This window comes from Scatophagus argus, chromosome 5 (assembly GCF_020382885.2).
Source record: "Scatophagus argus isolate fScaArg1 chromosome 5, fScaArg1.pri, whole genome shotgun sequence".
Classification (NCBI taxonomy): domain Eukaryota; kingdom Metazoa; phylum Chordata; class Actinopteri; family Scatophagidae; genus Scatophagus; species Scatophagus argus.
This window is the reverse complement of record NC_058497.1, coordinates 18,206,019-18,233,870: the sequence shown is the minus strand read 5'-3', so window position 1 is coordinate 18,233,870 and position 27,852 is coordinate 18,206,019. Positions and strand designations below refer to the sequence as shown.

Sequence of the window (27,852 nt, the reverse complement as noted above, 5' to 3'; positions counted from 1 at the left end):
AACATGCTGCCTGATTTCCATTTTGTTCACTGTAATGCAAATTTCATGTTTGGGCTTTCATGTACCTGCCAAGATAAGCTGAAAATATTTGTGAACACACTGTCTGTTTAGACCAAGTTCACTACTGAACTAGTAATTACAATATCCACAGACTCTCTTAAAGAAAATGTTGTAATTTTGAGAATTGTTTAGTGGGGAGAAACTTCATAAACATTTGTGCCTTCTTGTAAATTTGGCATTAAGTGCAGTGCAGTAAATGGTTTCATTCCTGGAAAAAAAGAAAAAAAGTAAAAATGTGATTAACATGAATAAAGCAGCTGTTTGAACACACTATTTCAAACTGATTTCACCCTTTACACAAAATTTACAAGTATACGTTTTATCAGCAGTAGACATGTCACATTTTACGAATACAGTTAACAGCTATTAATACAGACTACTCCTTTGTCATTTGTGGTAAAAGTCCCCAGACTCCCATTTAAAAAATTCTTCAGTTTTGTGCATTGTTAAGTTAGGAGAAACTTTATAAACTTTGTGAGTTGCTGCTTTATCAGGCAATTACTTTTGCCTTCTCGTAAATTGTTATACATTGAGTTATGTCTTTCTTTGGGTGAAAAACATCATGTCCATTTCTGACAGCATGTGAAGAAGAAGAAGAAGAAATGAAGAAGAAGACTCCGTACATGAAATTTGTTCTCTGCATTTAACCCATCCCTGAGGAGCAGTGGGCCTTGGGACCAACTCCAGTTTTGAAGCAGTGCCTCTGTCAGTGACACTGATGGGAAACTTCACCTGGCTAATATGTGTATGTGTTTATTTTCCCATAGAGTGCTGAAGTGAGATCTGATCACAAGTGGTCACCAGAGACACGTGTGGAGACAAATTGTAATGCCAGGTGTGAGGTGACATAGTCCATTTGTCATGGGATCACCCAAGACACATGCTAATGCCAGGTGTAAACAGTCTCGTAAACACACTGGCAACCAATCCAAGCTGGGAGACCGGGGACAATTGTAACTGTGGAAACATGACACGCCCGGTTCCTCCAATCAGAAGCTTATTCTGAACATTCAGAGCTTTCAGGCTTTCAAGTAAAAACTGATGACTGCAAAGCTAAACTACCTGTGCAAATACAAGTGCTGCTAGCTATAGCATAGGAGATGGTATTATGGTGTCTTTACTTCCTTACACTGGTTGCTTGTTACAACTGACCCCAAGTCACGTGACAAAATGTAACTCGTAACATTTCATTAAAGTTTTATTAAAGACTAGATTCAGACTCAGTAGGTGTGGGGAGAGAAAGACATCATGTTGCCCCCTACTCTTTGGACACAGAATTGGTCCCCAAATGTAGTAGACTGAAGTAGCAAAAGTGCAATAAGTTTTCTAAAATGCAATCAAAACCTGTTGCTGTGCCGATTTTCAACAAAGATTTGTTTTGTAAATGTAATTTAAGTTGTCATACTCAACATATCTGTATATTGTACAGTGAAATACTGATTGACCCTTCTGATGCTGTGCTCCCATAAATAATATTAAACATAAAATAAAAAAAATCACAGTAAACATACAACTGAAGAAGATAATTAACTATACAGTATATCCACAAAAGGTCAGAATAATGTACAAATATCAGATAAGGTCAAATATTAAAGACCATTAATTAATAACATTAATATTCAGAACACTGGCAGAGTGACCTTGTTCAGGATCAAAAGTTTTTGATGATAATAATTTAAAAAACCAAATAAAACTGTGGGGTCTGCATGCAACCAGCAAGGATCATAAGCAGACAATTTCACTCAGATCACAGATACCATGCTAGTGTTTAATTTGAGTCTCTTGTGATGGGAACATTTGGGAAAATAACATCCATTGCTGTATGCAGTGACTAACTATCATAACAGTCCAAGATGTAATAAAGACTTGTTTGAAAAAGAAACAAAATTTATGTCTAGAAATACAGCAAGAAATTTGACTTAAGCACTCTCAATCAATATACTTTTCACTCACTAAAATCAAAGTTCACTTATTTGGCACAACTATTATAATCTAAAATGTGTCTAGGCTACATTAAAGTAAATATACACAATTTTTCAAGTCTGTTTCAAAATAATAGTCATGTGCCCATATATACATTGAAACAGGTTTGTCTTGCTGTAGTCATTCCTCTTGTTCTTACTGGCTATCATAAGATCCTTTCCTAAAGTGATTTCAGTGTCAATGATGGTGGACAATATCAACAGTCCTCTCACTGAGCAAAAATATATTCCAAAGTTTATCTGAGGCTTATATGAGGCTGCAGCTGTCCAAGTTAAACAAGTACATCAGATTTCTTTCAGTCACAATGTTTTTAGTACCTATTCCTTGTTTCGTTTTTATTATTTCACTGTAGCTCCACAAGGAAACAGTGTAGAAATACAAAGACTGACTTTTATGATAAGATGAGGGTAAAATAAAAGAGGAAATACAGTTGTTTCACTTAAAAATTATAGGCTATAGAGTAGGCTACCATGAACTTACCTGAGTATATAAAACATATTCTCCTTCATCTTCTTCTTTTCATCATCATCATCTTCTTCTTGTCATTATTTTTATTATTATCATTACTATTATAATTATTTGAGGGTGGTCAGGGTAAAAATAGGAAAACACAAAGACCAACTCACTGCGAAAGTAGTAAAGTATCACAAAGTTACAATTTTAAAAGGCAACGGTGGTTTAAAATTGCAAAAATACACACAATCTGAAATCTCTGCCGGATGGTAGCAACAGGCCAAACACGGTTAAGAAGACAGACACCGCTGGAGTTATATGCGTCCTGTAACTCTGGCCAGTTAGATTTTATTCGTCATTGGTACATCCGGGTACTTTATTTTTTGATTGACAGTTGCCATGGCAACAAGCTAGAGCATCGCCATTTTGTCAGGAGGGTTTTTTTCCCAGCTCAGTCTTTTCAAATGTTCTCCCTTCCCGCCGGAATAATGCTGTCAGTGGATATATATTTGACGTTTTTGGATATCGAAATGCGTCTAGTGGATCGGATTAAGAAGATCAAGAGGCCGACGTTTTAACATAGTTGAAATAATTAGGCGGCGCCGCTCTAACTCAGTTGTCCGTGTCTGTGGTCCACCGGGCCGGTTCACTGCGCAGGTTTGGACCGCGCGCCATTTTGTGAAAATTGACACAAAATTCCTAACCTAAATTATCAGAGGACACGGTTTCTGTTTCATGATCAAAATACTCTGGATTTAACTTTACTGTCGTATTTATCGAAGTGGCTGACGCTAAATTTGCAAAGACAACGTAAAATCAGAATTTGGCATAAGGTTTATTTAGCGGTAGCTAGAATAGTTAGCTTGAGGCTAGCCAGAGAAGCTACAGCTAGCCAGGGTAGGTAGCTAATGTTAGCTGCGTTCATTTTGTCAACTAGCTAGCCAGTTCGCTAAGGTTAGCTAGTAAGTTATGCGTGCTAGTTAACGTTAGCATGTTGCTAGTCATCAGCTGATAGTAACGTTAGTCAAAGTTGCTTCGATCGCCGATGTTGTTCGTCAAAGCTTTGGAGATGAAACGCATATTACATTTGGCTGGCAAATTATCTTAGAGTTTGCCGACCAGAGGACGGGGATTGGATTTAACGTTAACATTACTCGCTAACCGTGCAGGGAGGGGAGAATCTCAAGCTGGATAAGTTTCCTCATCATACAGGTTATTGGACTTTAAATGAAGATCGTGCCATCAGAGGTGAGCAATTTTAAATTGTAATCTTTGACATTAAGCTTTGTTAGCGTATCGTTGACATTTCACATTAACGTTTTCGCAGATGTATATTATATGTAACGTGAATGGTTAACAATGATGGACGCGACAGTGAAGTTGAGAACGGTAGCTTGTGGTATGGCGGCTAGCTAACATTTTGTGGCGGTGCCCACTCCGCTGAAGCCAGCGTTAACAATTGCTTTCAGTCAGTAGGTCAACGAACTAATTTTAACGTTAGACGTGAACAGTTTTCCAGGTTGTTGCGAGCTAAAGGGTGCAACGGATTGTGTGGGCTTGGACGGAAAGTCATGCTGGCACGGTGTGAACCCTGTGATATTAGACACTGTCATTGTATGATTTAAGCGAATGTTGCCGTGCTAGCTAACGATCCCGTTTGATTTACTGTCATTGTGATGTCTAACTGTATATATAAGGGTGTAGTTTGGGTTTTAGAGTTATACAGTGCGGAAGCTCACCGAGCTAACCTAGCTAACGCCTGGTAGCTAATTCGGCTAACCTGGCTAATGGTTAACATTGACTTGTTGACGAACCAGCTGAATGGGCCCCACAACCCGCTGGCTGAACACAGCGTCACTAGCTAACGTTAACGTTGGATTGGTGAGAGATATGCTTGCTTCTCCCGCAGTTTTCAGGGTAACGTTAACGACGACAACGTTAGCTAGTTAGACTGCTAACGGTAACGTGAGCCTGAATACGTTTGCCATTTATACAAGGAATTGGAGGCATACACGACCGATATGTAGCAGGAGAGGACGCGAATTAACACTGAATATGCTTTCTAAATTCCAACCATGACGAGATCTACCCCATCATCTGTAAGTACAGAGCTACTCGGGCAACGTCTTTATACACGAACGTTAGGCTTTTAATTGTTTTGGATGGGTTACATTTGATTCGGCTCTGGAATGGATCCCATCATTTGGGCGTGAGAAGATGACACACAGGCTTGTTACAGAGGTCTTTAGCTATCACTTTTATGATACAGCTACTAATAGCAAGCTAGCTGTCGTTATATTTACACCTAAATAGGCCCGTTGATGCCGTGATGAGTCGAGCCAGGAAAGGAACTGTTCATATGTCAGTACTGAAAATGAAGAATAATCAAACGTTTAGCAGAGAGTAAAGAGCTACAAGTGCGCTTTCAAAATGGCTTTGTGGTTAAATATAGCTTAATTTTCCCTTTAGGGTGGGTGATTTTTAAAATGTCAAATTCACCTTATAGTTCATTAATCTTATGTCAGGCATTGTCTTTGTAAAATGGGCTCAAACCAAACTTTTTCAGTTTTTTATGAATTTGCATAATCTCATACAGTAATTGTAGTTTAGATACCCATTTTTGGAAAGTATTTTGTCAGGTCTTAATATCCCCTGTAAATTAAAGTTCTGTTGACGATGGACATGCTGAGAGGAGAGCCTGTGCTATTAGGTACACAGCAATATTAATCCTGATTTGTTTTGTTAAGTGTTATGTAGTCAGGGCCTCTCTGATTGAACTATTTACCTTTTAACAGTTTCAGGAGAGCTTCAGACCATTGTAAATTTCATAGCCTAGGCATTAATTGCTATTTACTGTTGATCCACGAGCAGATTGCCTCCTTTAATTTCAGCTATATTTTCCCGAAATTTCATACGTTTACCCCAAGCATACTTATTAAAGTTTTGGGGTGTCCTCTGTTCTCCAGGGGTCCTCTGTCAATGCTTCTCAACAGAAGTTTAAAAATACTATCAAGTTTAATCCCCACCAAAGATGCACATTGATAATGATCTGTTTTTATTCTTTGTAGTGGGTTGTGGTTTGCTGCTGGACTCTCCTCCCTGGATGATATGAAATTTTACAGGAGATGATGCATCCAGGTTAGCTGCTATATATTAAGCCTTAACCCTTTGGTGGGAAGTGGTGCACCTAAGATCTTCTTCTCTTTCAGTTAATTTGCTTTTTCGAATCTGAAATCCAGACTAACAAATTGTAGGACATTATGAACTAGGAAAAACTCAATGTTAAATCATTGTTAAGAATGCTATGTTTTTTACACTACACTATAGAAATTTAATACCTTTTAACTTTATATTTGATGACAGAGCTCAAATGATTGAAATTTGTTTGAGATAATTGTTTTTGGGTCTCAGCAGAACAAGCAGGAAAATAGACACACTAGTCATGATGACAAATCAGTCTTATTATTTTAGTGCTTTTATATTTAACATGTATAAAGATTAAAATACAAGTTGCTAGTTTTAGGTTTATCTAGCAAGATTAATCATACTTTAATAGCATTGTTTATTATATTATTACCATTAAAATGCTGTACATAAAAATAGAATGAACATTGAAAAAACAAATACATATATATATATCTCTATATATATAGATAAATAAATATATCTATATATCTATATATATATAGATATACATATGATAAAATGTCTTAGTCTCCTACAATGCAGTCTTTGCCTGTGCTCTATCATCTTACAGTTCCTCTTATTTCTGTCAGTGGATGTGTATTTTTTCCTTTTCCAAAGCTGGGTCAGCTTTCTAATGCTCTCAGATGGAGTGCAGGTTTTGGGCTGTGCAGCTATTTTGCTGTCAGGCTCTTGTGTTGAAAGCAGCGTCTAAGTGTGCCAAAGTTCAATTTTATTTCTTGTTTATTTCTTGTTTTCTCATTGGAAAATGGGAGCAGCTCTGCCCTGGCAACAAAAGTAGGCTATTTGCATACTGCGTTGTGATTGGTCTGTGCATTGATGGGCTTGCCAAATCACGCTGTATCTCTGTGGTGATAGGCTATGCTAATTAGGTGCTGTTGCTGGGATTCTGAATAGTGGTTACTGTGTAGCACTGGTGAATTGTGTTGTCTGGTGAGAGATGCTGATAGCTGAACATGCTATTTGATAATTTTTTGATTCCTTCTGGCTTAAAATGAAGGATGATTCACTGTATAGTGTGGAGATGCTTTATTTTCACCCCTTTTCACTGTTAAACCTGCTGTTCTACTCCTTTTTCTTCACAAAGGTTGATATATTACTGTTATAGTTTATTTTGTGGTTATCCTTTGATGCATTTTTCTGACTTAACATGTTTAAAAAAAGACACTGTTTTAATCTGACATTTATTTTAACTATGAATTAATCTTTGCTATTGTTCTCAACATCTTATGGTCATTTCTGTCTGTGTTAATGTGTGCTCTTGATGAGTTCAACATACATGTAAATATTAAAGATGTATAATTTGCATTTTGCATATATTTTGCTCTTCCAAAGGTAAATTTAGATATTTTTGTGTTCTGGAAATTCTGACTGGTTAGATAGAGCAGGAAATAATGTCTGTTTATGTTAGATCTGTACAATAAGTAGCAAATATCCTTACCTATTTAGTTTTGGACCAAAAATATCTTGTGCAAAAGAGGAAACAGGACTGTTTTACACCGAGAGTGTTACCCATTTCTTTCTTTGTGTGTCTTTTTACATGTAATGTTGATTTAAGGTAACGTTCAACTCATAGCAGTATTAATTTCTTCCAGGAGGAGAGACTTCAGCATGCAAACCTTCGTCCGTCCGGCTTGCGCCCTCTTTTTCTTTACACACTGCTGGTCTTCAGATGGCTGCTCCAATGCCCCATACGCACCAGCAGTACAGTGACCGCCACCAGCCAAGCACTGACCAATCTGTTACGGTCTTACCGTACAGCGACCAGACACCACAGCTCACTGCCAATCAGGTACACTAACCCTACCCTACTCCAGCGCTTGGATTTCTTTTAGTTGGAATGTGTAATGTTACAAGAATTGCAATACTTAATGTGATATGAAAGTGTACTTCCTTTTTTGCAGCTGTCACCAGGCAGAGTAGCTACTTGTTAAATGCTTTTTTTTGTGCAGCCGTTTAGTACTGTGCAACGTGTGTTGTTTTAAATATATTGAATGACCTTTTAATTTTCATTATTAGGAATTTGGGTTATTTCCTTGTACTGTCTATGTTTTTTGCTCATTTAAATGTTGTGGTTTTTCCCTTTTGGTACTTCAGAGGCACATGCCCCAGTGCTTTCGTGACCCAACTTCAGCTCCCCTGAGGAAGCTCTCCATTGACCTTATCAAAACATACAAACACATCAATGAGGTTGGTTTTGTTTTTCCTTAAATGCATCTATCTGTATAATCTGTTACATTGTAGAGACTTGTGAAACTTTGAACATTAATGAATAATAGAAGTTTGGTCATGTGAATTGTTTTATTGTTACTTTATAGGTGTATTATGCAAAAAAGAAGCGACGGCACCAACAGGGTCAGGGTGAAGACTCCAGTCACAAAAAAGAGAGGAAAGTCTTTAATGATGGCTATGACGATGATAACTATGACTACATCGTCAAGAATGGGGAGAAGTGGATGGACCGCTATGAGATTGATTCCTTGATAGGAAAAGGATCATTTGGACAGGTGCTTAATAATAGATTGCACACATGCAAACACACAAGAAGAAACACTTGGTTTACATACACATGACAGAGAAAATTGTCTTGAATGTGGAGAAACAACTGACGGTTTAAGTTTTCTCTGTATAAAAACTGAACATATTTGATGCCATTTACTGAAGAGTTTTCATACGCTGTTCATACTTGAAGTGTTGTTTATTACAAAACACACAATTTTGATTTAACTTTTACTTGAATTTCTTGACATCTTTAGGTCGTGAAAGCATATGACCGTGCTGAGCAAGAATGGGTTGCCATTAAGATCATCAAGAACAAGAAAGCTTTCCTCAATCAAGCCCAGATTGAAGTGCGCCTCCTAGAGCTCATGAACAAACATGACACCGAGATGAAATACTACATCGGTAATGCGCTCTTACAAATTGCCTCTGATCTGACAAGACCATCAACTTCCTCTATATATGACTAATACTGGTACGATTTGTTTTACTGCAGTTCACCTAAAGCGTCACTTCATGTTCCGGAACCACCTCTGCCTCGTGTTTGAGATGCTTTCATATAACTTGTATGACCTACTCCGAAATACCAACTTCCGTGGCGTCTCACTCAACCTCACCCGGAAGTTTGCCCAGCAGCTATGCACGGCGCTGCTCTTCCTGGCCACGCCTGAGCTCAGCATCATCCACTGTGACCTGAAGCCTGAGAACATCCTCCTCTGTAACCCCAAGAGGAGTGCCATCAAAATAGTGGACTTTGGCAGTTCATGCCAGCTGGGGCAAAGGGTATCTAGCTGCAGTTTTCTGTATCAGCAATATAATGAATATCTGACGGAATATCCCTGAGAGGTGTTCGATAGTTGTTGCTTCGAAACATTAGGTCTAATGAATAGATTATTCAGAGTTTACAGGCAAATAGGGTCTGACTGCCTATGCTTTCTTTTTAGATATACCAGTATATCCAGAGTCGCTTCTACCGTTCCCCAGAGGTGCTGCTGGGAATGCCCTATGACCTGGCCATCGACATGTGGTCCCTGGGTTGCATCTTAGTAGAGATGCACACTGGAGAACCTCTTTTCAGTGGAGCCAATGAGGTATAAGAACCTGAAATACTACTTTGTATTGTTCTATGTTAGCTTTTGTAATATGACTTTGAATGGCAATGGTTTCATTGACTGCTAGTTTGCAGCTTTTCACCTCATGCAGATAATGTCATGTGGACCTCAAAAATTGAGAAGTTCAAACATATCACACATTGTTCAGTTGTCAAACCTTGAAATTTTTGTCTTCAGTAGTTTTGGCCCACTTATCTGAACCTTAATGTTTAATGTTAACTCAGGATAACGTTGGTTGACAAGTTCAAATATACTGGGTATAAAAATGTACCTGATGTATTGTCCTTTAAGTTGGAGATGCTCCCATGTAAATGTTACAGTAACTTGATTAATAACGTTCAACCCAGGTCGACCAGATGAACAAAATAGTCGAGGTTCTTGGTATCCCGCCTAATCACATAATGGACCTAGCCCCAAAAGCCAGGAAGTTCTTTGAGAAGCTTTCGGATGGTACATGGAGTGTTAAGAAGACCAAAGATGGCAAAAGGGTGAGCTCAGTTTTTTTTTTCCTGCTGTTAGACTCTTACTGAAATTTGTGTTTTGTGATTATTGTCAAAACCAAGGTAGATTCTTTGATGGTATTAATAAGTCGTGTTTGACTAATTCTCTTAATCTTTCTGCTCTCTGCCTTAAACAGTATAAGCCTCCAGCCTCGCGGAAGCTCCACTCCATCCTGGGTGTGGAGACAGGGGGTCCAGGTGGCCGGCGGGCGGGGGAGTCTGGCCATGCTGTTGCTGACTACTTGAAGTTCAAGGACCTGATCCTCCGGATGTTGGACTATGACCCTAAGAGCCGCATCCAGCCCTACTATGCCCTGCAGCACAGCTTCTTCAAGAAGACTGCGGACGAGGGGACCAATACAAGCAGCAGCGTGTCCACAAGCCCCGCATTAGAGCAGTCCCAGTCTTCAGGAACCACCTCCAGCACCTCCTCAAGCTCAGGTAACTGCCACCTGAAAATTGGGCAGATCCAAAATTAAAACTATTAAAAAAAACTGTTAAAATGGGTTGTGTGCTTTATTAAACATCTAATTCCGAGAATTTGACATATTTTACATGCAGTTATTTAGGCTGCACTCGTGACATTTTTGCTTAACCCCCAGGAGGTTCATCTGGGACAAGTACCAGTGGCAGAGCAAGATCAGACCCTACCCATCACCACTTGCACAGTGGAGGACACTTCGGCACGGCACTGCCTGCCATCGATGGTGACAGTCTCTGCCCACAGGTCAGCAAGCGACAGGGAGCTGCTATTGTAACACATACTGAGTGGCGTTATTGTGGTGATTTTAAACAGTAGAATTAAAATTTATCTAATAAACAAATTCCTTTGAAATTACTTACTTACTAAATACTGTTAATGATGCTGCAATCTAGGGGAGAATCAACATCAAATTCAAGATCTGTTATCTTGAAATGAGATTTCATTGAGTGTGATTGTTTTGCAGCTTCTGGCATGTAACAATAACAAATAATTGCCATGCTTCCTAAATTGAGAATTACGTCAACTTTCAGTCTTTATTTCACTAAATTTATTAAAATTGAAAATCATGTAATTTTAAACAATAAAGAACAGATCAGTGTCCTTACAGTTTATAACATTAAGTAATAAAAGCTTCTACAACTGACTCTTGTTGTTCTCTTGACGTTGACAGGCAAGACAGCCTTACCCACCCCCGCTGGTGTGGGGAGGTGGCGTTGGACCAGAGTCAGTCACTGGAGAGACCCACCCAGTCCAGGAGACTACCTTCCATGTTCCCCCTCAACACCCTAAGGCCCTGCATCCCCACTCACATACTCATCACCACCACGGGCAGATGATGGCTACACGCCCACGCCCACGCCACTACACCTCCCCAACACACAGCTCCTCGACACAGGACTCCATGGAGGTGGTTCATGGCCATCTGTCCATGACCTCCCTGTCTTCCTCTGCCTCCTCTTCCTCTACATCGTCCTCTTCCACTGGGAACCATGGCAACCAGGCCTACCAGCTCCGCCATTTGCCTGCCGGAGCCCTTGACTTTGGTCAGAATGGTGGGCTGAGCATGGGGCTAGGTGCCTTCTCGAACCCACGGCAGGAGACTGGCATGGCAGCGCACCCTGCATTCTCCATGGGCACGAACACAGGGCCTGCCCACTACCTAGCGGAAGGTCACCTGGGCATGAGGCAGGGCATGGACCGGGAGGAGTCTCCAATGACTGGAGTGTGTGTGCAGCAGAGTTCTATGGCCAGCTCGTGACTGCACTGACATTTGGCTGTGTGTTCCCCCTGTGCGTCATTTTTAAGGTGGTGTTTTTTACTACAAGGTGTGTTGAGAACAAAAGCTGCTCACGTCAGAAGGGAGATATCACTGAACCGCTACTACAGAGAAAAACCTTTGTTAAAAAGTATATATGTAATTTTCATCAGTTTTTCTTTTGCAATCATTAGGCACAAAATAATACTGCGGAATAACCATAGTGAGATTGAGACATCCATCTTACCATTTCACCAGTTTCATGTAACCACCAAGTAATCACCATATGGTATTATGTGGCAAAATCTTCTAAGGAGCATTTCAGAGCGAAGTTTGAAGCTGTTTTGCAGGTAGCTGTTGGTGATGAAATGCTTGGCGTCCTCTTTTGGTTCAAACCGTGGACTGCCTGACATTACTGTTCCACTGGTTCTTAATTATTTTTGCCCTTTTTAAGTGAAATTTCTCGTAAAAGCTGCTTGTGAATCCTGTAGCTTGACAATGAGGGGAATTGTTTGCAGTGATATTTCTTGTTGTTGGTCGGTATTGTGTAACTCTGTTAAAGGGGAACACATAGCAGTGGAGTCCCTATAGCGTGTGCTGGCCGGGTGGAGAGGAGACCCTGCAGGTGGATACTGACACCAGCCGGGTCAAAGGAGAGGGAAGCACCACCCCTCAGGCCTAGAGGCCCCGTAGTCCTGCAAGCTGCAACCGGGCCCGGCACAGATGAGAGCAGCGATGGGCACGGGAGACGAAAGGATCCAGCCCAGTAAAAGGAAGACAGTCAGTGGCTGGTTCTAGATAACCCTTTGGCCTTATGACTTATGGACTTGGAATGGGATGGAGCTGGACATTATCATTTGAATTAAGATGGCTTTTCTCTATTTTTCTCTCTAGACAGCCCTTAATTCTCTAAGGAAATTAAAACAACTTAGAAAAGGTAAATAAGAATGGTAATTTGAGGCCTTTCTCGACAAAGATTTCTTCTTCAGCAGGGCCCCACATAACAGGGTCTTATTGTACACAACAACCTCCTAAACATTACTTCCTTAAAAATCTTATTCACTGGTTAAGGATTTTGCGGTGGAAAGAACTATCTATTCCAGAGTCTACCCTTTTATGTTTTGTTATTTTTCCCTTTTGCATGTAGTTCCTCATCAGAACCACCTGCACAAGTCTCTCCATCCAAAACATGGAAACTGAAGAAAAAAAAAAATGAGTTAAGTGACTGCCTTTTTTCTCCTCAAATTATGCTGTGAATTTTACAAGAATTTATTTTCCCTTTGGATATGTTTTTATACCAAAGCAGTTGTTTTATAGCATATAGGTGTCTGTAACCAATAATGTAGCAGTTCACCACTTTGACGCAAAGTTTATCAAGATCTTATTTTAACGTCAATACAAACAGCTGCAATATATTACTTTAGCAAAACTGGAGACCGTTGTTGAGACCGTTGGCTATTGTGTATTCTGGCCAGATTTGTTTGCAACGTTTTACCAAAACTGTTTCCATATTAATTGGTAGATTATTTTGGGAGTCTTTTAAAACTTTGGTATGTTAGAGAATTTGGTAGTTACTCTGCAGGCTCCGGAGTAGCAAGATAGAAGCTGATGGTTTAAAAAAAAAAGAAAAAAAAAAAAGGAGACTAATGCGTTCTATTTCTGTGTCGTCGTTTTTCTTTTGCCCCCATCATACTATTTCAAAGGGTTTTGCTGCCTTTCATACATCATTTGGTCAACTTGGCTTGTTTCTGCCGTGAAGCAAGACTTTATGTCATTGTCTTGGCAGAATAATTGTGGCAAATCAGTTTGTGTTGAATGGTATTTTTCTGATTTGGTAGGGCAGTTCCCCCATGATTGTTGTCCTATTCAAAGGGAAAGGGTGTCCGTCAGCCCACAGTCACATGCTTTGCCTAGGCAGACATGCATGTCCTCAAAACATAGTCAATAACAAGATTTTTTTTTTTTTATATCAGGGATTTTGAAGTGCTTTCTTTCTTCTGTTGCTCGTTTTACCGGCTTTGAAATTAGACAGAAAAACCTGCCCACAGCCACCTCTCAAATTAAGGGCAGGCCACAGGTCATGCTGTTGCCATTTTAAAGGAGAAACCATCATAAGAGCTCATGCTTGGTATTTCCACAAACACAAATGTAAAGCTACCTATATTGAGATTGGGGTTTTATCTGGATGTCAAGGTTAATTGCAAATTTGCAATCATTTTTCATACCCCGCAGAATTTGAGACATTAAGAAATTGCCAGTGGTTTTATTACTGGCACTCATGCTGGTACTAAACATTCCAAAAATAAAGACTGAAAAAGAAAAAAAATTGACTGCAGTGACTCGTAAGTGTGCGCCTATTTCAGATCATGCTGATTGACCTCTTATTTAGAGCAGTTGTCATGAAATGCAGCCCCTTTTTAATAGTTGAAATAGAATTTATGTATATATTTATATTTTTTTAATAAAGGAAGTATAGAACTCACTACCTTGCTCCTGCTGGTATGTTGATTATGTTTGTCAATTTGGTGACCATTCAGTGGGCAGGAACTCCTGTTTTCTTAGTGGCAAAACCTTGCCTTTTGGCAAAGGTACTTGACTACATCAGGACAACACTATGAGGTAGGGTTTGAATCAAACAGGGAAAGCTAGATCTTCAAACCTTAATAATTTTCACAGGGTATATTGTAAGTGCATGTACATCACAAACCTTACTTTTTGGTTCTATGAGAAGCACATGGTTGAAAAAAAGGTTCCATCTTTCATAAGCCTGTTGAGTTTGTGGGTTATACACAAACACGTATACTTGTTGACATATCTGAACACCCAACAGAAGTTGAAATCCTCGTATTTAATTTGGATTTATCCTTTTCATTTTTGATTTCACATTTTTTCACTTTTTTTGTACATGCAACATGCACTATAGAATTGAACAGCATGGGGGAAAGGATAAGTCCATGTATCCACAGATTGTAAGATCTAGTCAAGACTTTGCTGTGTTTATGACAATGCCCTTTGTATTATATTAAGACAGTCTTATGTATGATATATAAAAAGAAGTTAATTGAATTGCTCTGTGTGTCTTTATTGTTCTCTGACAGCTCCATCTACATTAGCTAATTTCCAACTGTTCATTCTTCATCCATGTTAACATAATCATACATAAACCACAGAAATATACTACACAATGCTTTTTTTCTGTAGTACAAAACACTACTGAAATATACAGCCACAGACTAGATACAAATGGATGTCACAGTATTTTATGAGATAATACAGGATCATTCCAATTGTTCCGGCTCGTTGGTCTAGGGGTATGATTCTCGCTTCGGGTGCGAGAGGTCCCGGGTTCAAATCCCGGACGAGCCCTCACCCCTTTTAGTCCTCATCCAAAATTTCCGCCAAAAAAAAAAAAATGTGACTGATAAATTGCTTACGTGAAAACGTACGGCGCAGCTTCAAACGACACGGTGTCGTCACTTGCAGTACCTTCATTTTATGCTCTGTGATGGTGTCTCTGCAAGGATTTCGGATGATGGTCATTTATCGTGTATTTATCGTGCTGTGGGTTCCTGTGGCGAGAGTTGAGGCCACATACTGTATAACGTTATTGCACATGCCTTTGCGTTATGATCGTCAAGACAACCTTGGGATATAACGCTGACATATTATAAATAAAAATTTTTAAAAAAATAAAAAATTGGGCTCGTCCGGGATTTGAACCCGGGACCTCTCGCACCCTAAGCGAGAATCATACCCCTAGACCAACGAGCCACCTTGTACAACGTCGTTTTACAACTAAGATGAAGAGGATTCAGATTTATTACTTTCATAAGCTGACATTTTAGACACCGCATTTACTAGAATGAACACACAACTAGTGACGTAGCTACCAACCCGCGGAATCACGAAGTTAGTATTACCGGATCCTAATTGATTAATTTTCTAGAACAGCTAGCTGTCTGTTTTCATTACATACGACTACTTATTGTCCTACATCAAAAACGGCTTATCGTATGAAAGCTAGCGTACATCACTTGGTTTAGTAAATACAGTGCCAATAAAACTGGTCGCCCTACCCTAGTAGCTATAGCTCCTGTCTTGTATTGAGTTAGCCAGTAGATGGCAACAGTGCGCCTTGAAGAGCTACTGTCACTGCTTCGTTCAAGAAAGAAGAAGAAAAATCGATTGGTTGTCGTCATGGGTAGAATGGCTCGGCGCAGTACTAACGACCAATAGTTTTACCTTAAAATTTAGGTACGTCCAATCAGATCACTTATGGGTGGGACTTTGTCATGCGCAAATAGAATCTACTCAAATCAACCGTTATAAATGTGTCGTAAATCGGTCTGCACCGTCTGATATTTTTTTATGGAAACGCCTGTAGGACATTATTTGAGGCCACATAAGTTGTCTGTTAGTGTCACTTACGTGCACGCAAGCCCCTGTACGAAAGAACAAAAGTTAACAGCTAAGTTAGACAGCTACGTTAACTAAGCTAACCACCTAGCTTGAAGCATGCCGAATTTTTGCGCGGCCCCAAACTGTACACGGAAAAGCACCCAATCGGATTTGGCTTTTTTTAGGTTTCCAAGGGACCCAGAAAGGTAAACCGGCGTCAAAAACTTCGCCTATGCTGACGAATTAAAGTGTCGGTATTCATTTAAATACGGTTTAACGTACGATTTCTTCAGAACTGTGTTAGACGGACTGTTGTGTTCGATAAGTTAACTATGAGCTGCAAACCAAAACATTACTTTTCTTGTACTGTCTTCCCCCATTGTTTGTGTTTCGCCCTGTCTCTCACTCAGCCCTGAAGCCCTGACAAAGCAAACCACTGTTGGACTGGTTACTTGAAGTTTGTTATTATTGAATACATTGCGTGACCTAATTATACCAAAGCCAACACTGCACGTACATGGGTCCAATGCAGTACACCTGCCAGTGTGAAGTGAACGGCCTTGAGACCTTTGGAGGACATACACACTTTCCTTAAAGTCAGATACAGATCACTTATGACCCCGATGGACGTGCTGTATTTGACGATGTTTATGCCGACTTGTTTACTGCATTATTGTTTTCCTAATGTCATATGAACCTGGTGTGCATGTCTTGTTTTAAGATGCCGAATCTGGGTAGAGAACTGCCGCAGGGCAGATCTAGAGGCGAAAACATCAGACCAGTTGAACAAGCATTATAGATTGTGTGCCAAACACTTTGACCCAGCCATGGTGTGCAAAACGGTGAGTATCTCACATCGTTCTATCCAGAAACCTGTTAGCATTTCCCACTTATTTTTCAAAAATGGCTTATTTGAGTTGTTTTTTCCCCCAGAGCCCTTATAGGACTGTATTGAAAGATACAGCGATTCCAACTATATTTGACTTGACAAGCCATCTAAGAAATCCTCATGCAAGACACCGCAAGCGAATTAAAGAACTCGTAAGAAAAAATATTTATTAGATCTTAAGTCATATTTCAAGGTTGTTTCAGTTGCATCTCTTAAGCATAATAGTTTTCCCAACTGTTGTTTTTGATTTGATATTTGTAGATTAACTTATTTAAGTTTTTAAATTTCAGACTGAAGAAGACATAAGGAAGATCAAAGAAAGGAGATGTAAGTAAAGAGGATGTTTTTTTTTTCTAGTCATGACAAATAATTGCGGGTTAATTTTATTCAGTGTCCATTTACTTAGAATTAGCTATCACTTTTTATCACTGTCCTTTCTTGTCTCTCTCGCTCCTCAGTGGCATCTTCTGTTGAACAGCTTAATTCCAAAAAAGATGCAGCAGCTGAGGATAGCACAAGTGCCAATGAGGACGAACCTCAGCTGTCCACAGAGGAGAAGGCGTTTCGTGAATACTTGAGATCCTTGTTCGAGGTTTTGGTCATGTTAGGCAAGCAGAGTATCCCACTGGTGACTGACAAAGCATCTGAAGCTGAACACAGGTCCACCAACTTCCAGGCTCTAATGGATTACCGCATGAATGCGGGAGATGAAGCTTTGAAAAAGCGGTTTGAGGCAACAGCCGTGAACACAGAATACCTCTCTGCGACCCAGCAGAGCCAGCTCCTGGATGTCTGTGAGAACACAGTGAGAGAGGAGATGCTAATGGAGGTGAGAGAGAGCCGCTTCTTCTCTCTTGTGACCGGTGATCTTGTTGAATTTGCAAACGAGAAGCACCTGCCCCTCTTTTTACGCTTCGTCAATCAGCAGAACGTCCTCCGAGAGGAGTTTTTGGACTTTATGCCTTTTGATGGTGATGAGCCTGCACTGGTGGAGAGGCTGGAGGCCCAGCTGACTGACCGTTGGGGGCTTAGCATGGAGGATTGCCGTGGTCAGGCCCACAAGGCCACTGGCACTTCCACCACTAAAATGAAAGCTGTGGCAGTATTACTGATGGAGAAGTATCCCTTGGCATTGCACATGCCTTGTTCTCATATGGCGCTGAACATCCACCTGGCCAACAGTCTGCCTTTTCCCAATGTCCAGGTCGTCATGGAGACTCTGAGGAGGATTGGTGCTTTCTTTAGAACCCCGTTTACTCAGGACGAGCTAGAGAAAGCTATCTCCACTCACTATCAGAAAAATGAAGAGAAAGGAACTGCGCTACAACAGGCCTGTGACTCTGGATGGACCGAGCAACACAATGTCTTCGACGTGTTGCTAGATATGTTGCCGCCTCTGCTGCTGTGCATGGACAGCGTTTGGGACAACAGCGATGGGAAGTTTGCAGAGGCTGTTGCTGCAGATGCTTACTCGATCGCAGAAACTCTGGCCGACTTTGAGACCATTGTCACCGTCGTCATTTTAAAGAACGTTCTCACATTCACCCGTGCTTTTGGGAGGAACCTCCAAGCAGAGACTCTCGATGTGTTTTTTGCTGCCAACAGTCTAACCGCAGTCCTGCATTCACTAAACGAGGTCAATGATAACATTGATGTCTACCATGAGTTCTGGTACGAGGAAGCTGTGAATGTGGCCAATGTGATGGAGGTTCCTGAGAAAGTGCCGAGGTTGTTTCTTCGGAAGCAGCGTGCAGCCGATGCGGGTGAAGTCCAAGCGGAGGCGTATTTTAAGGAGTATGTGACAGTCCCTGTTATCCATGGTATCATGCAGGAGGTAGAGGAGATGTTCTCTGACACCAACCTCAAAGCTCTCAAGTGTCTGTCGCTGGTCCCAGCCGTCATGGGCCAAATGAAGTTCAACACCACAGAGGAGAACTATGCAGATGTTTACCGCAATGACCTCCCAAACCCAGACACTCTTCCTGCAGAGCTTCACTGCTGGAGAATCAAGTGGAAGCACCGGGGCAAAGAGGTGCGCCTGCCCACCACCATCCACGAAACCCTTCAGCTGCCCGATGTCAAGTTCTTTCCCAACGTGAACTCCTTCCTCAAGGTGCTCTCTACCTTGCCAGTGCTGAAATTAGAGGGCAACAAAAGCGACACAGCAAGCGAACGGCTGCATGCTTATCTGGACGGCACGCCTGCCAAGCAGTGGAACAAAAGTCTTGCAATGCTTAACATTAACACTCACGTCAAACACGACTTGGATGTCATGGTGGACAAATACTGCAGACTTTATGCAGAGGATGATCCTGAAGCTGAGGCAGAGTCTGAGGAAGTGGCTGAGGAAGGTGCAGCGAACTGATATGAATCAAACAGATGTGCTGTTAGTCATTAAGGCAGCCTCCTTTAGTTTAGTTGTTGTTGTTGTTTTTGTTTCTGTAGACCTACACATAAATAGTATCCATTTGAATGCAGATGTAAATAAGTAATCAGTGTCATTTTTATTCAGTCCCTGATATCACCCCCCCACCCCCACCCCCCAAAAAAATTACATTTTCTTAATGTATGTGGTAAAAGATAATGGTGCATTTGAATATATTGCATTTTATTTTTGCATTGTAAATAAGTAAGCAAAGTTGCAGGTAGAAAAGCTAGAAATAAATACTCTTTGAGACTCAGTAGACACTGCAACTTGACAAAATCTTGAATTTCCCTCTGCATCAATAACATATCTAGCTATCTATCTAAATGCCCAGAAATGTAAGATAGCAGTCATAACCTGTCAGTATTTGTAGTTTTTGGGGGGTTTTTTTGCACAGATTAACTGCCATAAGCAGCTCGTTCACAGGTAGCAAGTGACTGTGCTGGTCTCCAGTACTTTAGTTAACTATGAGGCAGGAAGAGCACAAGAGGGAGCAGTTGCACCAACATCAGCAGCATATGTGCTTGATGGGACGCCATCTTTTTTTGTGTGTGTTTTATTTTTTATACTTCTTTTTTAAAAAATAAATAAAAAGCTTATTCTGCCAGTGTAACGTTTTTGGTGGTTAAAAGGGTAAGTATGGTGAACCTTCATCTTTTTTAAATGTACGTTCCAATCAAAGTAGCTCTTGTTTACATTTCTTTCAGTGAATAAGATAAAAATCCCATTCTGTTATGTACTGATATGCTTGCTTGACTATGTAATTGTGCAGAAAGAGAAATAGAGGAAATTGGATGTAGCAGTGCTTATATGTTCCTGTGGACATTATTTATGGCAAGATGGTTCTTTTTGCTGCCACCCAAAGCATTCTTTATTTGGTAGATTTTTCATAAATCTTTGCAGTCTCTTTACAATGTGGTGGTAATAAAAATATTTGTATAGAAAGCAAAATGAAGGCACTTTGAGTCAGCTTTATTTTTATTTCCTAAGTTGTGATGGTACTTAATTGTTTGGTCCATCTAGTTGTAGCTTTAAATTAAGTTTACATGAAGTGTAAAAAAAGGTGGGGGCAGTAAAGCTGTAGTCTGAAGCTGGTGTGTTTTGTGGCTTGGCAGCGCGGGGGTTAAGTGTGTCTCCTCCTCCTTTGCTGGCCAGACGGTGACGAGCTCAGGTGATGGCTCACCGTGCAAACTCATAGTGCAGACTCCGGCCATCTCCAAGCATCACACGAAAGTGGGTGGGGTCGCGGGGATGCGCAACCAGACGGCAATGTGCACTTCACAGCAAACCCCAAAGTCCGTTTAACTTACAACAAGAGCAAACAGCCTGCAGGAGGAGGGAGAGAAGGAGGCGTGTGGGGGGGGGGATCCACTTCCTCAGTCTCGAGAAAAGATTGGTGAGATATCCCCCGTTACATAAAGCTGGAAGGAGGACTAAACCTGACCGGACGAAAACTGGGAGGGTGGCAGGGTGAAAGACCGAGCGCTATCAAGTCTTCGAGTCGTGAGTAGGACGTTTAATTAACACGATCTTCCCTGATTTAGAGTTTTCTTTGCATCTTTTGTCCCGTCAGCCTCCTAGTATTTATCATCATGGCATGGCCGTGCATTACGCGTGCTTGCTGCATCAACCGCTTCTGGACCGAGCTGGACAAAGCGGACATCGCGGTGCCTTTGGTTTTCACCAAATATTCGGATGTGGCCGACGTGCAGCATCTTCCCCATCACCCGCAGCCGAAACAGAAGAGGGCCGGTGCCATAACCATAGAAACCCAGCCCCATCCCGGCGAGCAGGAGGCAGGGAAGGCACCGCCCGCGACGGGTGCCGCAGCGGGCAAAGATGGCTCTACTGCGTCCGTCATGCGCCAAGACTTTAAGGCGTGGAGAGTGCGTCCCGAGCCCAGCTGCAAACCCAGAAATGAGTATCAACGCTCGCCGACCCCGTTCAATAACGAAACTCAGTATCAGAAGGATTACAAGCCGTGGCCTATACCGAAGAAGCACGACCACCCCTGGATCCCTAAACCGAGCCCCACCGCTACCTCCGCTGGGCCGGAGCGGAGCGCATGGAGCGGTAAAGTGGAGCCCACGGCAACCGAGGCCGAGAGCGGCGTTGAGAAGAGCGAGATAGAGGAGAAGATGCAAGAGAAGGACTCGAAGGAGGGGGCGAAGAAAGGCGCCAAGAGGGAAAAGTCAACAGAGAGAGAAGCGGGCGAAAAGACGCACATGCCTGCAGATGCGAGCGCCGAGCAGAGGAAAGGCAGAGCAGCTGCAGACGCTCTCAACAGGCAGATTAAAGAGGTGATGTCGACTTCCAGCAGCTACAGGTAAGTCTGAGAGAGAGAGGGAGCTGTGATCATCTGGTGTGGAGGGTGACAGAAACGAGTTCTTGGTCAAATCCAGACCCCATTAAGTAAAACTTGCTTTGCTGGGACTTTACCTCTGAGCCGTTGTATGTCTCCACTTTGTAGACAGAAGTATCCAGACACACGTCTTTGTGGGTCTGTTTTTCAGAGGAAGGGAAACCTTAATGCTCCAGCATACCAAGACGTTTTGGACAATGCTGTGCTTACAGCTTTGTGGCAGCAGTTTAGGGAAGGCCCTTTCCTGTCACTTTTACCCACAAAGCAAGCTCCATAAAGACATGGTTGGATGAGTTTGGTGTGGAAGACCTTGACTGGCCTGAGTCCTGACCTCAACCTCATCCAACACCTTTGGGATGAACTTCAACGGAGACTGATAGCCAGGCCTTTTCGTCCAACATCAGTGCCTGACCTCACAAATGCTCTAATGCATGAATGGGCAAACATTCCTGCAGAAACTCTCCAAAATGTTGTGGAAAGCCTTCCCAGAAGAGTGGAAGCTGTCTGTGTATTTAGAATACGATGTCATTAAAGTCCCCGTTGGTGTAATGGCCAATACTTGTAGTGTATCAACAGTATCCCCTCTAAAAGAATTTCAGCTGACAGTATCTCAGAGAGGTAGCCTGTGTAGGCCACACTGCTCTGTCCAGTGGTAACATTTAGAGAACATGACAGGATATTTGGTATTGTCTGGTCTCTAGTTACAATCTCCACTGATTCCCAAAGCGAACTGATATTGCCAGCTGATAAACATTGCATTATTGATTTTCTGCTTTAGCCTCCCTAAGAGTACTACGAAATCAATGTAGTAGCCCGTGAATGTGTGCAGTAAAAGTGTCTCTGTGTAACTATGTGTCTTCTCATGGTTTCTTCTCTGATGTGACTTGGGGATGCATAATGCATGCAAGTCAACCCGCCCCAGGGATATATTGAAGTTAACATGCGGTGCCCTCAATTTTCTGTTTAGCTCATTAAGCAGAAACTTGATTTAAATGAACTTAAGTGACCAACAACTTTAATGTACCTCTTATTAAAGCAGAGTTGCCACATTAGTAATAAGAAGCAGCTGGTAAACAAGCATTAGAGATGTTCTTCAGAGCCTGAAAGGTCACATGAACTTTGTCTTCAAACTGGATTTTCTCATGTTGATACAATTCAGCTTTGATTTGAGCAAATCAAAAAGAAAAACAATTCAGTTCACAATATAGGCAATATATAATGTCAGTTAAAAAAAACACAGGAACATTAATGATTGTTTCGCTATATAGCATTAAGAATAATCTAGTTGGCAAATTTCCTTAAGTGGACAATTGAAAATACCTTCCTAAAACATTATATGTGTTTCAAAGTCTATGATCTTCAGTTTCAGCATTTTACAGAGTACATGCGGACCTGTAAAACCAACCTGGGGCTTGCAAAGTAAATCTAAAGGTCAATTTTTGACGCCAATGGTAAAAAAATTAGATTGTGAAATTAACAGGGAAATGCAGTTCCTGTTCCATAAATCAGGTATTCAGTGATAAGCTGGCAGCAGAGCTCTGCACAGCCTGCTGATGGGCTGTAGCCAACACAAAACGTTATCAACACTTGAATAGCGTAAAAGCCTCTTCCATTTTAGTCCCGCTGTGTTTCTGAGTGAACAACGGCGTCAGGTGGCTGCTCAAAGTGATGAGCATTTGTCATTCAATAGGACCACTGGTTCATACGCCAATCACAAGCTGTCCGTGGCAAAACTGAGTGCAAACATGGTTGGCTGGTCGGATGATATGCATCAGCGTCAGCAATGAGAATTAAACCTTTTAGGGCTGAAACGATTTTTCAATTAATAAACTAGTTCAGCTAAACATAAACCAGCAACTTCTTTGATGATTGATTAATTCTTTCATGTGTTTTTCAAGCAAAAAAGCAAATCAGTCAGTGAAAATAATCACAAGTCGCAGCCTTTAAAACCTCTGTTTGCTTTCTTCATGTTTTTTTAGGACTGAGTTCAAGGCATATAAGGATGTGAAACCAGTGAAGCCAATCAAAGCGCCATCTCAGTATAAACCCCCAGTGGAGGAGACCAGTCTGGAGACCAGCTACAGTGCCACGTTCAAGGGGGAGCAGGTGAAGCCACACCCCACTGACAATAAGGTATTGGAGCGCAGGAGGATACGCAGCCTGTACAGCGAGCCTGGCAAGGAACCTGCCAAGGTGAGACCGCACACGGGTCCACTGACGTCAGTGCAGGTCTGTGCAGTACGGTGCCACCTTTCACAGTTACCCCAGTTTCCTTAAAGAGCAATGAATTACTGTTATGTGTAGAACGTGATCAGTTTTACGTTGTTTTGTTGTTTTATTTCACATGCCATCCATTGCTGTGGCCTAATGGCAGCTCAATGGATCTCGGACTTATTCAGCACGAACAAAACAGCTTCGTATTTCTATTTTAAGAAATGTTGGATTACAAAATAGGCACTTTCGTCACACAGACATTGCTGTGTTTTTCAGTTACACAAATAAATCAGTCTGTAAAATAGTCTGTGTAAATGTCAACTAGAACAATAACAGTGATTTAGTATCCCGATTTTGGATTGTAGCAACAGCTGACTTCATGCCATATTAATGCAGGGCTTTAATTGAAGATATTTGATATGTGCGTGCATGTAATTGACAGTTCAGGCAAAAAGTGGTTAACATTGTGTCTGTAGTCGTGTGTTCACATGGCCACTCCCTCTCTCGTTCTTATAGGACTTCTCAGAGACTGAGAGCAGCTCTGTTCTAAATCTGCTGTAGTCAGGTGTGTTATCTGTTTCTTCTAGAAGGCATGAAGACTGACCTCAAATTGATCAGACTCAAACTCCCATACTGTCCACACACACACACACACACACACACACACACACACAGAGTTAGCACTTTGGCTTGTATGAGCCACAGTCACATCTATCACCCAGCCTCTAGATGCAATCCTGCAAAAAATCAGCCACATCTTCACTGTTTGCCCCTCCCCCCACTCGGCCAGCCCCATCGCAGTTTTATATATACGTTTATGTGAGAGGGTGGATTCATTCATAAATGGAAGAAAGACAGATAAGCAAAGAAGATGAGATGATATTAGTAACAGACAAGAATCAAAACAAAACAGAAGGAGCCTGACAATACAAAAACACATTTGATTAAGTTACATTTAAACAAATCTGTACTGTTTAGGCCTCTACTTTGGTGATGAGGTTTGGTGCCAGTTACATCAGGCCAAAATCACAGACTTTTCCATGTCTGCAGACAATTGACTCACCATAAATTGACTGCATACAGTTGTGTGCATAGCAGAGCTGTGCCAACGTCTGCGGCACATGATGTGGAACATTGTGATGATGATGATGTTATTCTTCTGGCTTTTGATGTCTGATTTGCATAGGACCAGTCTGCAGCTGTATAGCTTTTACGCCCTAATTTCATTGTTGAGGTCCACAGCATTAAGAATTTGTTTTAAAAAAAATAGTAAACATGTTGAATCTGTGAAAGTGGCTGGACATCTTGATGCAGGTTGCACTGCCCCTAAGGTTTTTATTTGGGGGGGGGGTCATGACCGACACAATCCCCTAATGTTAACATATTCCTCCTCATTCCACCCTGACTAAATATCTGTAGCAAAATAAATTTACAGAAAGTAGTTGCAGTGCTCTGAGCATCACTTTGCACCACAGTCCTTTTATTTACAGAAATAAAAGCCTTTCATTTTGAACGCCAGAAACAGCCTTTTATTCGAACATCTCTTAGAATATGTTGTTAAGATTTATTTATTCAGCAAAAGTTGAGCATGTTTGCAACTTCTTTGCTGTGCACCAGCTCATTTATTCAACTTGGACGTTTGAGAGCTCATCTTGAAGTCTTTTTATTGTTGTGGCAACTTGACAAGAGTAGAAAGAAGCAAAGCTCCGCGCCCACATTTTCCCAGCCGGTCTGGGAATTTGAAATGGCGATCCTCCAGTATCACACGCCTGCTTCTCAAGAGTCTAGGTTTGGCCGTTATATTAATGGTTGAACGTTATCAAAATGGTGAACTCCTGAAATTGTAAGACTAACATATACTGTCATATACTAATATAAACCATTTAGTTTGTATGCTTCTTTTAAAGGTTGATTTTAATGGAAAACTGCACGATCCACTGTTCTACCATTGGAAAGGCACAAATACACCTTTTGTGCTGTGTTTTTTTTTTACTTCATTGCACTAATCACATGAAGAAAGTGTCACCTATATCATACGGTATCATTTGCCTGTCATTATTTTAAGTAACAGGACAAAAATGGTACGTATTGCATGCTAACATAAGACTTTGACAAGATTCAGATGATGAATTAAGCAATCCTTTCAGAGGTCTTACTGGCTTTCTTGCAGAGAGTTTGATGAGACATTTGCTACCACTTTCATATCTGTTGTTAAAACAGTTGATTATTTTAGATCTTAAATATCCTGAAGTCTTTTTGTGATGGGAAGGCTCCAGGAGAAAGAAATACAATATGTCGACAATATGCCCCTACGAACCATGCTAGCTGTTTCCAGTCTTTATGCTAAGCTAAGCTAATTAGCTGCTTAGAATGGCAGGAGAGTGCTAGCAATCTTCTCATCTGTCTCTCAACAATAAAGCGAACCAGTACATTTCACAAACTACTGTTTTAACATTAGTTCAGTTTGATCGATTCTTTTTTTTGTTAATTTTAATTTCAGTATTTTCACCTTTCTTCTCCTTTAGGTGGATAAACCAGTGTCTCGCACCAAACCAAAAAAGACACCAACAACAACAACAGGGAAGATGGTGAAAAAATCAAAAGAGAAGCAGATTGCCAGTTCCCAGTCAGCCAAGAAGAAGCCGTCTTTGAGCGCCGCAGAACCCAAACCGGGGGGAGTCGTCACAAAGAAGAGCAAAGAGATCAGCAATAGACTGGCTGAAGCAAAGCAGTTAAAGTAGCTGATCTCCATGTTTTTATGTGCGCGTTCAAAGGCTACTTGACGAATTAGGCAAAATTCTTCTCTCTGATTTATTTCCTCACCTGTTGTTTTTGCTGTACTGTCATATATTGATCACCTTTGAATGGGCACTAATGTTGAGCTGTTAGAATAATGCAAGTAATTACACTGTAAACTGTGTGTGTGAGTGTGTGTGTATGTAAATGTGGGAAAGTATGTGACTGCTTGTTTTTCGTGCACAGAACTGCTTCATGTATATTATCGAGCACATAATTTGCACATTATTTATATGAGTTCTGTTTGGCATCAAGCTATTAAAAAGAGCCATCGGTACACATGTATGTGTATGAAAGGGCATTTTTACCTTTGTCTGAATGGATGGCAATTCAGATCAATATTAATATGATTGTAGAAAATGTCAAGGGGATGCTTTTTCTCTGAGAGGTTTTGTGAAAGTACAAAATCTGTTTTACAGTTGCGTTTCCTAGTTACAGTGCCTCCGCTGTATGGTCCTGGTTTTCATTTCATTGTTCTGGATGATATCTGGTTTCATCAGTTAAACAGAATGAACTGTAATATAATTGCTAGAGCTTGCATGCAGGACCCCCCTTTTTTGCTTAAGTAGCAACATTCTAGCAAAATATACTGTCACAGTCACATTTTAGCTTGTAAATTTAACCATTTTAGATAAATGTGTAGGGGCAAGATCCTTTCAAATATAATGCATGTGTAGTAATAGACTCTGGTCACAGCAGAAAACTAAAATGCATACAATAAGTAAAGTTATAGTCAAGTGGCTGTTAAAGCTGTAAAATGAACTCACCAGCAATATGGTTTCACCCACAAACATATTTCTTGCAATCTAAATGGAGATCCACTCCTGTGATTTAATGGGAATACTGCAGTTTTTAAGATGACTCAGTATTTTGTGACATTGCACTCCATCCTCTCCTCTGAGCTGTGACGCTGTAATTGTGCTGAATAAGAAAACGACAACGAAAAAGGCCTGAAAAAGGAGAACCTGTTGTATTTGCTCAGTAATTCTCGCTCCGAATGAGCTGATCTCTCCAGGTGTTTAAGGACAACGAATGGGCCAGGACTTGTAGTTCAGCTTTTTAAAATGCTGCTGTCAACAACAACAAAAAAAAAAACAACACAAAAAAACCAACAAAAAACACCAAAAAACAAACAAAAAAAATGGGCAAATCACGTCTGTTCAATGTGAGCGTAACATGTTTTTACTAAAATGCCATCACACCCTTCTATCTCTCTGG

The 27,852-nt window shown here is 41.0% G+C and overlaps 3 protein-coding genes and 2 non-coding genes across 11 annotated transcripts; 4 read left to right on the top strand and 1 right to left on the bottom strand.

Moving 5' to 3' along the window:
• Nucleotides 1–2,893: 2,893 nt before the first annotated feature.
• dyrk1ab (dual-specificity tyrosine-(Y)-phosphorylation regulated kinase 1A, b) lies at nucleotides 2,894–14,616 on the top strand. Of its 4 annotated transcripts, XM_046389371.1 has the most exons (13): nucleotides 2,894–3,153; nucleotides 3,666–3,744; nucleotides 5,565–5,634; nucleotides 7,296–7,492; nucleotides 7,798–7,890; nucleotides 8,019–8,207; nucleotides 8,457–8,604; nucleotides 8,696–8,982; nucleotides 9,144–9,290; nucleotides 9,659–9,799; nucleotides 9,949–10,252; nucleotides 10,414–10,538; nucleotides 10,966–14,616. In XM_046389371.1, exons 3-13 carry the CDS (start codon nucleotides 5,622–5,624, stop codon nucleotides 11,551–11,553), a joined length of 2,232 nt encoding a protein of 743 aa, XP_046245327.1. In that variant the 5' UTR covers nucleotides 2,894–3,153; nucleotides 3,666–3,744; nucleotides 5,565–5,621; the 3' UTR covers nucleotides 11,554–14,616. The 4 variants fall into 4 exon arrangements, with proteins under 4 accessions (XP_046245327.1, XP_046245330.1, XP_046245328.1 ...); XM_046389374.1 differs by lacking the exon at nucleotides 5,565–5,634 and having other exon boundaries at nucleotides 3,066–3,153; XM_046389372.1 differs by lacking the exons at nucleotides 2,894–3,153; nucleotides 3,666–3,744 and adding an exon at nucleotides 3,765–4,595.
• A 228-nt stretch (nucleotides 14,617–14,844) lies between these two features.
• Nucleotides 14,845–14,916, top strand: trnap-cgg. Its single transcript has one exon. It is a non-coding gene; the product is annotated as a tRNA-Pro (tRNA).
• Nucleotides 14,917–15,249: 333 nt separating this feature from the next.
• On the bottom strand, nucleotides 15,250–15,321 carry trnap-agg. The gene has a single exon. It is a non-coding gene; the product is annotated as a tRNA-Pro (tRNA).
• A 477-nt stretch (nucleotides 15,322–15,798) lies between these two features.
• thap12b (THAP domain containing 12b) lies at nucleotides 15,799–19,869 on the top strand. Of its 2 annotated transcripts, XM_046389366.1 has the most exons (6): nucleotides 15,799–16,154; nucleotides 16,359–16,544; nucleotides 16,670–16,790; nucleotides 16,882–16,989; nucleotides 17,128–17,164; nucleotides 17,296–19,869. In XM_046389366.1, exons 3-6 carry the CDS (start codon nucleotides 16,776–16,778, stop codon nucleotides 19,200–19,202), a joined length of 2,067 nt encoding a protein of 688 aa, XP_046245322.1. In that variant the 5' UTR covers nucleotides 15,799–16,154; nucleotides 16,359–16,544; nucleotides 16,670–16,775; the 3' UTR covers nucleotides 19,203–19,869. The 2 variants fall into 2 exon arrangements, with proteins under 2 accessions (XP_046245322.1, XP_046245321.1); XM_046389365.1 differs by lacking the exon at nucleotides 16,359–16,544 and having other exon boundaries at nucleotides 15,807–16,154.
• A 146-nt stretch (nucleotides 19,870–20,015) lies between these two features.
• Nucleotides 20,016–27,711, top strand: map6b (microtubule-associated protein 6b). Of its 3 annotated transcripts, none has more exons than XM_046389369.1 (4): nucleotides 20,016–20,658; nucleotides 20,836–21,588; nucleotides 23,604–23,817; nucleotides 26,364–27,711. In XM_046389369.1, exons 2-4 carry the CDS (start codon nucleotides 20,855–20,857, stop codon nucleotides 26,577–26,579), a joined length of 1,164 nt encoding a protein of 387 aa, XP_046245325.1. In that variant the 5' UTR covers nucleotides 20,016–20,658; nucleotides 20,836–20,854; the 3' UTR covers nucleotides 26,580–27,711. The 3 variants fall into 3 exon arrangements, with proteins under 3 accessions (XP_046245325.1, XP_046245326.1, XP_046245323.1); XM_046389370.1 differs by adding an exon at nucleotides 24,355–24,403 and having other exon boundaries at nucleotides 20,016–21,588; nucleotides 26,364–26,496; XM_046389367.1 differs by having other exon boundaries at nucleotides 20,016–21,588.
• Nucleotides 27,712–27,852: the final 141 nt, after the last annotated feature.